This window comes from Mesoplodon mirus (assembly GCF_964341445.2).
Source record: "Mesoplodon mirus genome assembly, chromosome: 6".
NCBI classification, from domain to species: Eukaryota; Metazoa; Chordata; class Mammalia; order Artiodactyla; family Ziphiidae; genus Mesoplodon; species Mesoplodon mirus.
Window position 1 is genome coordinate 136081618 of NC_138982.1, and position 13931 is coordinate 136095548.

The 13931-nt window shown below is 41.6% G+C and overlaps 1 protein-coding gene across 1 annotated transcript in view; it reads left to right on the forward strand.

Moving 5' to 3' along the window:
* ITSN1 (intersectin 1) overlaps nt 1-13931 on the forward strand; it is a 244597-nt gene that overhangs the window by 218604 nt on the left and 12062 nt on the right. The window contains exons 32-33 of the mRNA XM_082625531.1: nt 1152-1335; nt 3344-3442. Coding sequence (XP_082481657.1) covers nt 1152-1335; nt 3344-3442 — 283 coding nt within the window. The remainder of the gene's footprint in view (nt 1-1151; nt 1336-3343; nt 3443-13931) is intronic.

The window sequence follows — 13931 nt, forward strand, 5'->3', positions numbered from 1 at the left end:
GGAGAAAGAAAATAAAGTGATCTGAAGTTTTTAATACTAAGATAGCAGAGCCTCCTTAGAATTATATAGCCCTACCGATGACCTTGAAAGCAGCCAGAGGAATTCACGGTAACATCCTCCCAGCCTTATGTAAAAATCCCATATCATACCATTCTGTTCCTTCCATTCATCCAGGCATCCATCTATCTGTCCATCCATCCATCCATCATCCATAATCACTAGGGTAGGCAGAACACACCCATGGCCTCATATGTCGAGGTCCTGCCCTTATAGTACATTGCTATCCTTGCTGCGTAAAAGCTCGGTGCCATGCCCTTCTTATAGATGCTGGGTTAGGAGTTGACATACGAGTTAGAAGGGTGGGATGCACAGTCCTGACTGTTATGGTCTTGAACACTCAGAATGCAGCTGGACTCCTGAACAAACATTTTCCACTCCCTCTCGTCCCTTCTCAGCTTCCAGGATGTAAATTGTTTGAGTCTATGACCCATTATCATATGAATAGGCTTCTTTCTTCAGAACTCTTCTTAATCCAGTCAACTTCAAATTAGCCACAGCGATGAAGCAGTGAACCAGAGAAGGGCACAAATTGTTCAGACAATCAGTTATACCTGGCTTTCATGAACATTATGGGATTATTTTTCTGTGGCAGTTGATTTACCATCTTGATTACGTTTTGTTTGGTCTGAAATTGAGCCTCCACGGCCCCTGGCAACAGCAGCTTCCCTTGGGCAGCACTGGCCCCGGAAACAGGTTCAGTGTTGGGGCCATACCAGCCTGGACAGATCATCCATAAAGTGAGACATCCACCCAGGGATCCTGTCTGAGTTATTTTTTAAAAAAAAGGATTCCATATATTTCCACAAGAAAAAATTGTCTTTTATGCTGACTTGTTCAGCAAAGTTTTTTTTTTTAAGTTTTTCTTCCTAAGAGCCAGTGAACAGACTTCATGTCAAAGAAAAATGCCCCAGTGATACCTCTTTGTAGCACTAGACTCATTTCTTTTTCTGTTCCTTGTCTGCCACATAGATGCTTTAGTGGCCCTGGGTTTGTGCCCCTCACACACATCCCATTTCTGTACCACCTAGAAGTGTGCTGTGTACGCGTCAGAGAGCATGAAGAGGGCGCTCACTTCTCATGTTTCTGTGCAGAGCGCTGAGGGTTCGCAAGAAGATGTCTGGGGAGAAGATGCCTGTGAAGATGATCGGGGACATCCTGACCGCCCAGCTGCCACACATGCAACCCTACATCCGCTTCTGCAGCTGCCAGCTCAACGGGGCTGCCTTGATCCAGCAGAAGACAGATGAGGCCCCCGACTTCAAGGAGTTTGTCAAAGTAAGGAGCCCAGGCTGAGCTGAGTCTCTGCCCCTGCCGAGTGGCCATCTTCCAGTGGCTGGGCGTGTGAGGGGCTGATTCACACATTTACTGAAGGCCAAGGGTGAGGTCTCAGCTGAAGAGTAGGGGCTGCCCCTTGCTGGCGGGTGGCTGGGACCAAGGGGGTGGGCTTGGAGAGGAGGGACCAGTGCTGGCCTAGAAGCTCTGCCTTGACCAGGTGTGAGTGGTGTTATTTGAATACAGGTTTAAATCCTCCATCTCATTTTTAGGCCTAGGAGGGCTGGTGGGTCTCAGGTTTCCTATTCTGTTTAATGTGAGCATCCTCAGTTCTTTGCTGCTCTCTACCCTTCACCTGCAAAGGGAATGGCCGGCAATCCCAATGGACCCTTTGGTTTTTTCCCACTTGGTTCTTTTTGATGGGCTCAAGCTCTAGGAAGCCCATGGGGGTGAGTGTGGGATGCCAGGACCTCTGCCTTGGAGGATCACAAGGGTCTGGAGAGCCATGTGCCCACCAAGGGACATTGTGCAGAAGTGGACCCCATGCTGCTGGAGACCCCAGGCTTTGGGTCTGCTTCCCTTTGCTGGGGTGGGTCCCTGCTGGCCAGGCCAGCCCACGCAATCAGCCCCAACCTCTCCCAGAGGGGAAGAAAAAAGAGAATAAAATAACATCTGCTAAACAGGCACATTTTGATGAACAGACAGCAAAATAATCATACTAATGACCGGCTTATCTTTGTACCTCCTGCATTTTGGGGGCAGGCCTTTCCCACTCCCCCCAGTAACCAAGTTTGTGGAGTCATCATTGGGAGGGGAAAATGCCATCTCTTCTCGGCCGTAGCATCAGATGTTCTTGTTCTTTCTTTCTCGCCCTGTTTCTCAATACTAAATGCTCTGATTTTCTACCCAATGAGTGGGGCATCTAAGGGGAGAAACACTGCTATGAAGTAGGCCTAGGGTGGCCTGGAGACTGGAGAGCAGATACTGGGCTGCCAGGAGCCACGGGCCACCTGGGGTTCCAGCCAAGGGCTGGGTCCTCCCTGGGCGCAGGCAGGATGAGTTCATCACTGGATGTACTTGAACTTGAGGGAAATGCTGACACCAGCCCAGGAGGGGCCTTGTTGCCCCTCCCCTTCTCACCCCTCCCCTCATCCCCTCTCCCTGCCTCATTCCTGTGGGACTTTGACATGCCTTTGCCTGCTGCAAAGTTTTCCTGGAATAATGGTGTCCACGGCTGGAGCAGGTTCAGACACTGACAGGTCCCAGGGCTTGGGGCCCAGGTCATGGCATTAAACCTGTTCCTAAGACATTGAACCTGACCAGAACCTTTGAGAGCTGTCACCATATAACCCCTGTGACTTGTAGATGGGGTCATCTTTTGGAGGTAAAAGGACTCTTGTCCTCCAGTCAAGTTGACAAAAGTGGTGGAAGGAAAGAGGCAGGGAGTCCAGGATGGAGACAACCACAGACCCTGGGGCTGGGGGCCCGACCCTCATGTCTCGGCTTCACCATCCCTACCCTGCTGGGGCTCCCACCAGCAGGTACAGGCTTCTCCCAAAACAGACATTGAGATCCGGCCAGGCCCTTCCAGCATCTCTGGGACTTAAGGGGGATTTTTGTTCTGACCCTATAGTCTTGTGACTCTCCTTGCTCCTGGGAATGTTATAAAGTTTTGGTAGGTATCCAGAGGAAATATTCTCTGTAAAGCCAGAATCTCATCTCTGGAAGTAAGGAACCACATGTCCCATGGAAGGTCCACTGGATCTGGGGAGTAGGGGTCAACCCTGCAGCTGAGTCACATCCAAGGTAGAGTCCCACTCTCCATCTAGAATGTGCCTCCTCCTGGCTGGGGGATAACCAGTCCGGCTCTTCCAGCTCCAGGCTTCTCTGCTGTCATTCAGATAAATGAGACAATGTGATGGGTGGGGAGTCCTGAATAACAGCGATGTTGATGTCACTGACCAGATTTTGCAAACTTCTTAAGTACATTTTAAAAAATCTCTTATTGCAGAGACTGGCCATGGACCCTCGCTGTAAGGGAATGCCACTCTCTAGTTTTATACTGAAGCCTATGCAACGGGTAACGAGATACCCACTGATCATTAAAAATGTAAGTAGCTGTCTTGCCTTTTCAAGTAGAGGAATGCTTTCCCAGCAGTTCAGAGATCTGGGGTCATGGGCAGGTTCCCCAGCCAACACACCTGGTATCTATCGTGTAGAAATCTTATACCAACAGGCTGCAGGAGGCATCTGCTTGGTAACTCAGAAAGAAAAGCTGGCTTATCATGAAAAGAGCTAGTAATACACAGCCTTCAGCTGTGCAACCAAGTGGCCTCCACCTTCTAAGTCAGAACATGAGAGCTCAGTTCTTTTCCTAATACAGGCAGAGTGTCTTTAGGCCTTGGTTTTCCTAGTAAGAAAGAGAGAAAGAAATATAGTTTCCACCACTCGTCTTCAGAAAGCCATTGTGAGATACTCTATGTTGATATTAGATGATTGTTTTTGTCCTGTCATTTTAAGAAAGCCAATACCAAAAGAAAAGAATAGAAAAATTAGGGTTTCAGCATGCCCATCTGTAAAGTGAGTGAGCAGACTTAGACATCCTCTGAGCCTGTGATTCTATAACCACAGGGAGGAAAGCTGCTGGAGAGAGGTTTTAGATCTGGTTCCTTTCAGTGGAGAATTTAGAAACCCAGATCTAGACACTGGCGTGCTCACTGATACTGGGGTGTTGTTGCCTTTTGAGTCTCTCAGTGCCGAGCCAGGCAATATATGTATGTGTATATATTCATACCCACATATTTACATAACATAAGTGTGCAAACATCTTTATTTCAAGATTTATATATATATTATAATATGTATTAAAACCCATGAGTTCACACCAATACTTCCTGTTCTAATCTAGTATCATGGAATTTATTCTAGCCTTTCCCCTTTCTCTGTATATAACTCCCTTCTCCATGAGAAGCCTGGCTCTGATTATCCTCAATAGATTTACTATATGCTGAATCCCCTTATATGTAGCAAATTTCCCTCTCATATAAGCCAGTTCCTCAGTCCAAGCCCAGTTTGACCCCACAAAATACACTGTGGCCACATTGGTTGAGTTAAAGAATTAGTTTTGAAAGAAGTTTTCCATCTACTGTTTCCTTTTCTCCAACTTGACAGTTACTATTAAACTAACTCAACAACCTTCTTTACTTCCCCCAATACTTAGTTGGGAATTGAAGTTGGAAACAAGCTTTTTAAGTTCTAAGGGCTTCCCTGGTGGTCCAGTGGCTAAGACTCCCCACTCTCAGTGAAAGGGGCCCAGGTGTGATCCCTGGTCAGGGAACTAGAGCCCACATGCTGCAGCAAAGATCCCGCATGCTGCAACTAAGACCTGGAGCAGCCAAATAAATAAAGTAAATATTAAAAAAAATAAAATAAAATAGGTGTTCTAGATCTAGCTAATGGGGAGAAAAACAAAAACAAGAAAAGAACTGAGAGGCATAAATATTAAAAAGAAAAAACAAATTATCATTCTTTGCAGAAACATGATTGCTACCCTAGAGAACCCAAAAGAATGAACTGAAAACTAGCAAAACTAAGAAGAGAATTTTTAAAGGTGGCCAGTTATGATACATATGGAAAACTGTAAAAATACTAAGATTAAATATTCTTTATAATACTGAGGTGGAGAAATTCTTAGCATGACACCAAAGACAGAACTTTAAAGAATTTAGAGTTGTAGCAACTTGAAAAAAAATTTTTTCCTCTGGGAGAAACCTACGTGTTCATTAAGGAGAGTAGTTAAATAAAGTGCTGAGTATATACTATGAAAGAAACTTTTTTGTATTAGCTGGAATGATATCTAGAAAATGCTGTTAAGTTAAAACAAAACAAAACAAACAAAACCCAAAACAACCTTTTACAAGCAATCCTACAGTATGGTCCATTTTGCAAAACCAAGGAAAAACTCTGTGTGATTGTTAAATGTATGTGGAACATCTGAAGGGAACTAAAGGGGTGCCCTTAAGCCTGGGCACAGTTACCTCTGAGGCAGGAGAGCAAAGGGGATAGAGCACAGTTGTTATCTATACTTCAGTGTTGTTTGACTCTTGCATATCAAGAATGTGTTAATATTATTTGAATAAACATTTTTCTTAAAAAATGTTGTGTAACAAAATATAATGAACAACATTAAAAGACAAATGACAGATATAAGCTGAGTAAATAGATTTTAACAGTATATAAGAAGATATTGAAATATACATGGATTATCTATCTATAATATCTATCTATCTATCTATCTATCTATCTATCTATCTATCTATCTATCGGTCATCTCAAGCACTCTTATAACTCAGAATGAAAAAGACAAATACCCTAATAGAAAAATAGGTAAAATATACAACTAGACATTTCTGAGAGGAGTGTAGAATAGCGGTAAGGAACATGTTGTCATCTTGAATGAGGTGTCGAGCAGAAGTTTGCTGTGGAATCTGTGATCTGACAGGTTAGGCAAAAAGCCTCTGCACACGACACCCTATAAGCACATGAAACTGGACTGAGAAGAAGAGTCACAACTATTGCCCTCGAGCTGAGGTGTCACTGTCACCATTTCCCATGAGAAAGTCTGGTCTGAAGTGCCGGGGGGAGGCCTCTGAATGTGGCCCTCTATGAGCAAGTGGAACTAGACTGAGCACAGAGGAAATGAAAAAAATCCATGGGGCTGACAGGGTCTTGGTGCTCCGTCTGGGTGTCAGGCCTGAGCCTCTGAGATGGGAGAGCTGAGTTCAGGACACTGGTTCACCAGAGACCTCTCGGACCCACATAATATCAAATGGCAAAAGCTCTCCCACAGATCTCCATCTCAACGCCAACACCCAGCTCCACTCAACGACCAGCAAGCTACAGTGCTGGACACCCTATGCCAAACAACTAGCAAGACAGGAACACAACCCCACCCATTAGCAGAGAGGCTGCCTAAAATCATAATAAGGCCACAGACACGCCAAAACACACCACTGGATGTGGTCCTGCCCACCAGAAAGACAAGATCCAGCTTCATCCACCAGAACACAGGCACCAGTCCCCTCCACCAGGAAGCCTACACAACCCACTGAACCAACCTTAGCCACTGGGGGCAGACACCAAACACAACTGGAACTATGAACCTGCAGCCTGGGAAAAGGAGACCCCAAGCACAGTAAGTTAAGCAAAATGAGAAGGCAGAGAAGCACACAGCAGATGAAGGAGCAAAGTAAAAACCCACCAGACCAAACAAGTGAAGAGGAAATAGGCAGTCTACCCGAAAAAGAATTGAGAGTAATGATAGTAAAGATGATCCAAAATCTCGGACATAGAATGGAGAAAGTACAAGAAACGTTTAACAAGGACATAGAAGAACTAAAGGGAAAACAAACAATGATGAACAACACAATAAATGGAAGTAAAAATTCTCTAGAAGGAATCAATAACAGAATAACTAAGGCAGAAGAACGGATAAGTGATCTGGAAGATAAAATAGTAGAAGTAACTACCGCAGAGCAGAATAAAGAAGAAACAATGAAGAGAATTGAGGACAGTCTCAGAGACCTCTGGGGCAACATTAAATGCACCAACATTCGAATTATAGGGGTCCCAGAAGAAGAAGAGAAAAAGAAAGGGACTGAGAAAAAATTTGAAGAGCTTATAACTGAAAACTTCCCTAATATGGGAAAGGAAATAATTAATCAAGTCCAGGAAGCACAGAGAGTCCTCTACAGGATAAATCCAAGGAGAAACATGCCAAGACACATATTAATCAAACTATCAAAAATTAAATACAAAGAAAAAATATTAAGAGCAACAAGGGAAATGCAACAAATAACATAAAAAGGGAATCCCCACAAGGTTAAGAGCTGATCTTTCAGTAGAAACTCTGCAAGCCAGAAGGGAGTGGCAGGACATATTTAAAGTGATGAAAGGAAAATACCTACAACCAAGATTACTCTACCCAGCAAGGATCTCATTCAGATTCAACAGAGAAATTAAAACCTTTACAGGGCTTCCCTGGTGGCGCAGTGGTTGAGAGTCCGCCTGCCGATGCAGGGGACACGGGTTCGTGCCCCGATCCCGGAAGATCCCACATGCCGCGGAGCGGCTGGGCCCGCGAGCCATGGCCGCGGAGCCTGTGTGTCTGGAGCCTGTGCTCCGCAACGGGAGAGGCCACAGCAGTGAGAGGCCCGCGTACAGCAAAAAAAAAAAAAAAAAAAAAAAAAAAAAAAACTTTACAGACTAGCAAAAACTAAGAGAATTCAGCACCACCAAACCAGCTTTACAACAAATGCTAAACTTCTCTAAGCAGGATCTTCAAGAGAAGGAAAAGACCTACAATAACAAACCCAGAACAATTAAGAAAATCGTAATAGGAACACACATATCGATAACTACCTTAAATGTAAATGGATTAGATGCTCCAACCAAAAGACATAGACTGGGTGAATGGATACAAAAACAAGACCCATATATATGCTGTCTACAAGAGACCCACTTCAGACCTACAGACAGAAGTCTGTAGGGAAACATACAGACGGGAAGTGAGGGGATGGAAAAAGATATTCCATGCAAATGGAAATCAAAAGAAAGCTGGAGTAGCAATTCTCATATCAGATAAAATAGACTTTAAAATAAAGACTATTACAAGAGACAAAGAAGGACACTACATAATGATCACGGGATCAATCCAAGAAGAAAATATAACAATTGTAAATATTTATGCACCCAATGTAGGACCACCTCAATACATAAGGCAAATGCTAACAGTGATAAAATGGGAAATCGACAGTAACACAATTATAGTAGGGAACTTTAACCTCCCACCTTCACCAGTGAAGAGATCATCCAAAATGAAAATAAATAAGGAAACACAAGCTTTAAATGATACGCTAAACAAGATGGACTTAATTGATATTTATAGGACATTCCATCCAAAAACAACAGAATACAGTTTCTGCTCAAGTGCTCATGGAACATTTTCCAGGATAGACCATATCTTGGGTCACAAATCAAGCCTTGGTAAATTTAAGAAAATTGAAATTGTATCAGGTATCTTTTCTGACCACAGCTCTATGAGACTAGATATCAATTATAGGGAAAAAACTGTAAAAAATACAAATACATGGAAGCTAAACAATACACTACTAAATAACCAAGAGATCACTGAAGAAATTAAAGAGAAAATAAAAAAATACCTAGAAACAAATGACAATGAAAACATGATGACCCAAAGCCTATGGGATGCAGCAAAAGCAGTTCTAAGAGGGAAGTTTACAGCAATACAATCCTACCTCAAGAAACAAGAAACATCTCAAATAAACAACCTAACTTTACACCTAAAGCAGTTAGAGAAAGAAGAACAAAAAAACCCCGAAGTTAGCAGAAGGAAAGAAATCATAAAAATCAGATCAGAAATAATGAAAAAGAAATGAAGGAAACAAAAGAAAAGATAAATAAAACTAAAAGCTAGTTCTTTGAGAAGATAAACAAAATTGATAAACCATTAGCCAGACTTATCAGGAAAAAAAGGGAGAAGACAAATCAATAGGCTTAGAAATGAAAAAGGAGTAGTAACAACTGACCCTGCAGAAATACAAAAGATCGTGAGAGATTACTACAAGCAACTATATGCCAATAAAATGGACAACCTGGAAGAATGGTAAAATTCTTAGAAAATTTTACCTTCTGAGACTGAACCAGGAAGAAATATAAAATATAAACAGACCAATCACAAGCATTGACTGTGATTAAAAATCTTCCAACAAGGGCTTCCCTGGTGGCGCAGTGGTTGAGAGTCCCCCTGCCAATCTGGGGGACACGGGTTCGTGCCCTGGTCCAGGAAGATCCCACATGCCGCGGAGCAGCTGGGCCCGTGAGCCATGGCCACTGAGCCTGCACGTCCGGAGCCTGTGCTCCGCAATGGGAGAGGCCACAACAGTGAGAGGCCCGTGTACTGAAAAAAAAAACTTGCAACAAAAGCCCAGACCAGATGGCTTCACAGGTGAATTCTATCAAACATTTAGAGAAGAGCTAAAACCCATCCTTCTCAAACTCTTCCAAAAAATTGTGGAGGAAGGAACACTCCCAAACTCATTCTATAAGGCCACCATCACCCTGATACCAAAACCAGACAAAGATACTACAAAAAAAGAAAATTACAGATGAATATCACTGATGAATGTAGATGCAAAAATCATCAATAAAATGCTAGCAAACAGAATCCAACAACACATTAAAAGGATCATACACCGTGATCAAGTGGGATTTATCCCAGGGATGCAAGGATTCTTCAATATATGCAAATCAATCAATGTGATGCACTATATTAACAAACTGAAGAATAAAAACCATATGATCATCTCAATAGATGCAGAAAAAGCTTTTGACAAAATTCAACACCCATTTATGATAAAAAAACTCTCCAGAAAGTGGGCATAGAGGGAACGTTCCTCAACATAATAAAGGCCATATACAACAAACCCACAGCAAACATCATTCTCAATGGTGAAAAACTGAAAGCATTTCCTCTAGGATCAGGAAGAAGACAAGGATGTCCACTCACACCACTATTATTCAACATAGTTTTGGGAGTCCTAGCCACGGCAATCAGAGAAGAAAAAGAAATAAAAGGAATACAAATTGGAAAAGAAGAAGTAAAACTGTCACTGTTTGCAGATGACATGATACTATACATACAGAATCCTAAAGATGCCACCAGAAAACTACTAGAGCTAATCAATGAATTTGGTAAAGTTGCAGGTTACAAAATTAATGCACAGAAATCTCTTGCATTCCTATATACTAATGATGAAAAATCTGAAAGAGAAATTAAGGAAACACTCCCATTTACCATTGCAAAAAAAAGAATAAAATATCTAGGAATAAACCTACCTAGGGAGACAAAAGACCTGTATGCAGAAAACTGTAAGACACTGATGAAAGAAATTAAAGATGATACCAACAGATGGAGAGATATACCATGTTCTTGGATTGGAAGAATCTTTATTATAAAAATGACTATACTACCCAAAGCAATCTACAGATTCAATGCAATCCCTATCAAATTACCATTGGCATTTTTTACAGAACTAGAACAAAAAGTCTTAAAATTTGTATGGAGACACAACAGACCCCGAATAGCCAAAGCAGCCTTGAGGGGAAAAAGTGGAGCTGGAGGAATCAGACTCCCTGACTTTAGACTATACTACAAAGCTACAGTAATCAAGACAATATGGTACTGGCACAAAAACAGAAATATAGATCAATGGAACAAGATAGAAAGCCCAGAGATAAACCCATGCATCTATGGTCAGCTAATCTATGACAAAGGAGGCAAGGATATACAATGGAGAAAAGACAGTCTCTTCAATAATTGGTGCTGGGAAAATGGGCAGCTACATGTAAAAGAATGAAATTAGAACACTCCCTAACACCATACATAAAAATAAACTCAAAATGGATTAGAGACCTAAATGTAAGACCAGACACTATAAAACTCTTAGAGGAAAACATAGGAAGAACACTCTTTGACATAAATCACAGCAAGATCTTTTTTGATCCACCTCCTAGAGTAATGGAAATAAAAACAAAAATAAACAAATGGGACCTAATGAAACTTCAAAGCTTTTGCACAGCAAAGGAAACCATAAATAAGACGAAAAGACAACCCTTAGAACGGGAGAAGATATTTACAAATGAATCAACAGACAAAGGATTAATGTCCAAAATATATAAGCAACTCATGCAGCTCAATATTAAAAAACAAACAACCAAATCCAAAAATGGGCAGAAGACCTAAATAAACATTTCTCCAAAGAAGACATACAGATGGCCAAGAAGCACACGGAAAGCTGCTCAACATCACTAAGAATTAGAGAAATACAAATCAAAACTACAATGAGGTATCACCTCACAGCAGTTAGAATGGGCATCATCAGAAAATCTACAAACAACAAATGCTGGAGAGGGTGTGGAGAAAAGGGAACCCTCTTGCACTATTGGTGGGAATGTAAATTGATACAGCCACTATGGAGAATAGTATGGAGATTCCTTAAAATACTAAAAATAGAATTACCATATGACCCAACAATCCCAGTACTGGGCATATACCCAGAGAAACCCATAATTCAAAAAGACACATGCACCCCAATGTTCATTGCAGCACTATTTACAATAGTCAGGTCATGGAAGCAACCTAATTGCCCATCGACAGATGAATGGATAAAGAAGATGTGGTACGTGTATACAATGGAATATTACTTAGCCATAAAAAGTAATGAAATTAGGTCATTTGTTGAGACGTGGATGGATCTAGAGACTGTCATACAGAGTGAAGTAAGTCAGAAAGAAAAAAAAATATCATATATTAATGCAGGTATGTGGAACCTAGAAAAATGGTACAGATGAACTGGTTTGCAGGGCAGACATTGAGACACAGATGTAGAGAACAAACATATGGACACCAAGGGGGGAAAGCGGTGGGGATATGGTGGTGGTGGTGTGTGATGAATTGGGCGATTGGGATTGACATGTATACACTGATGTGTATAAAATTGATGACTAATAAGAACCTGCTGTATAAAAAAATAAATAAAATTCAAAAAAACAAAAAAACACAACAACAACCAAAACCAAAAATGTGCAGAAGACCTAAATAGACATTTCTCCAAAGAAGATATACAGATTGCCAACAGACACATGAAAGGATGCTCAACATCACTAATGATTAGAGAAATGCAAATCAAAACTATAATGTGGTATCACCTCACACCGGTCAGAATGGCCATCATCAAAAAATGTACAAACAATAAATGCTGGAGAGGGCATGGAGAAAAGGGAACACTCTTACACTGTTGGTGGGAATGTAAATTGATACACAGATGTTGAGAATGGACCTGAGGACGCAGGGAGTGGGAAGGGTAAGCTGGGACGAAGTGAGAGAGTGTCATGGACATATATACACTACCAAATGTAAAATAGATAGCTAGTGGGAAGCAGCCGCATAGCACAGGGAGATCAGCTCGGTGCTTTGTGACCACCTAGAGGGGTGGGATAGGGAGGGTGGGAGGGAGACGCAAGAGGGAGGAGATATGGGGATATATGTATATGTATAGCTGATTCACTTTGTTATACAGCAGAAACTAACATACCATTGTAAAGCAATTATACTCCAATAAAGATGTTAAAAGGGGCTTCCCTGGTGGTGCAGTGGTTGATAGTCTGCCTGCCGATGCAGGGGATACAGATTCGTGCCCCGGTCCGGGAAGATCCCACATGCCGCGGTGTGGCTGGGCCTGTGAGCCATGGCTGCTGAGCCTGCGCGTCCGGAGGCTGTGCTCCGCAATGGGAGAGGCCACAGCAGTGAGAGGCCTGCGTACTGCAAAAAAAAAAAAAAAAAAGATGTTAAAAAAATAATTTAAAAAAATGATGTCAGGGACCAGGCTGCTTGTATTTGAATCTTGGTACCACTCCTGTGTGCCTTTGGGCAAGTTACTTAACTTCTCTGGGCCTCAGTTCCCTTATATGTAAAATAGGTATGCTAATAGTACCTACGGCATAGGGTTGTGAGAAATCAACTGAGTGAATATATGTATGTCTGGCTCCTACTAAGCCGTATATAAATGTTACCTTTATCATTTAGTGTACTTACGTACTAAGTGTACACAAAATTCAAATTCTCTGGTAATAAAAGAAATGCATAACCAAACAAGAAAATACCTGCTTTTGGCTTGCCAGGTAGGCATATATTGAAAAGATTGTGAGTCCTCAGTGTTGTCTGCTTTGCTTGTGGAAGGTAGACTGGTTCAGCCTTTTGGAGGGCGATCAAACTCCACGTTCTCTTTGGCTCAGCACTACCATCTCTAGGAATTTATTCTAAAGAAATGATCAGAGAAATATTGAAAAATTGGAAACATGAAGTTTTATGGGAAGGAAACTGTTTAAATGCATTGTGGTTCATCCTTACAATGACATATTATAGAATCTTTAAAATGATGCTCTATATACTTCAATTAAAAAATAATAAAATGAAGATCTAGGTCCATATAAAGTGGACACTAAATGCTCTGCTATAACTGACATGAAGTGGGAAAGAAGCAAGTACAAAATGGTACAGTGTAGTATGGTAGTATGATCCAATATTTATTTTTTTAAACTATATGTATTTATATCTACGCAGAGTGTATTAACGAATCGGTAGGCTGGGGTTATTTCCAGATGGTTCAGTTATGGGTGGTTTTTAATAACTTTCTAAATTTTCTAAATTTTATACAATAATAATTTTACAATGAGAAAAAACATAAACCTATTTTCATTTTGAAAAACAAAAAACAAACAAAAAAAGAATCCACACAATTCAGCTATGTGGGCTTCCCATCGAGAGCAGTTGTCCTCAGTCTTGGCTGTACGTTAGAGTCACCCAGCGAGCTCTAGAAAATTCCAGTGCTTGGGTCCCATCCCTGGGGATTCTGGTATGGTCAGAGTTGAGGCATCAGGACTTTTCAGAGGGACGCTAATGTACATCCAGGATACACTTGGGGCTGGAGTTGTTGTTTGGAGATGATTGGTGGACACAC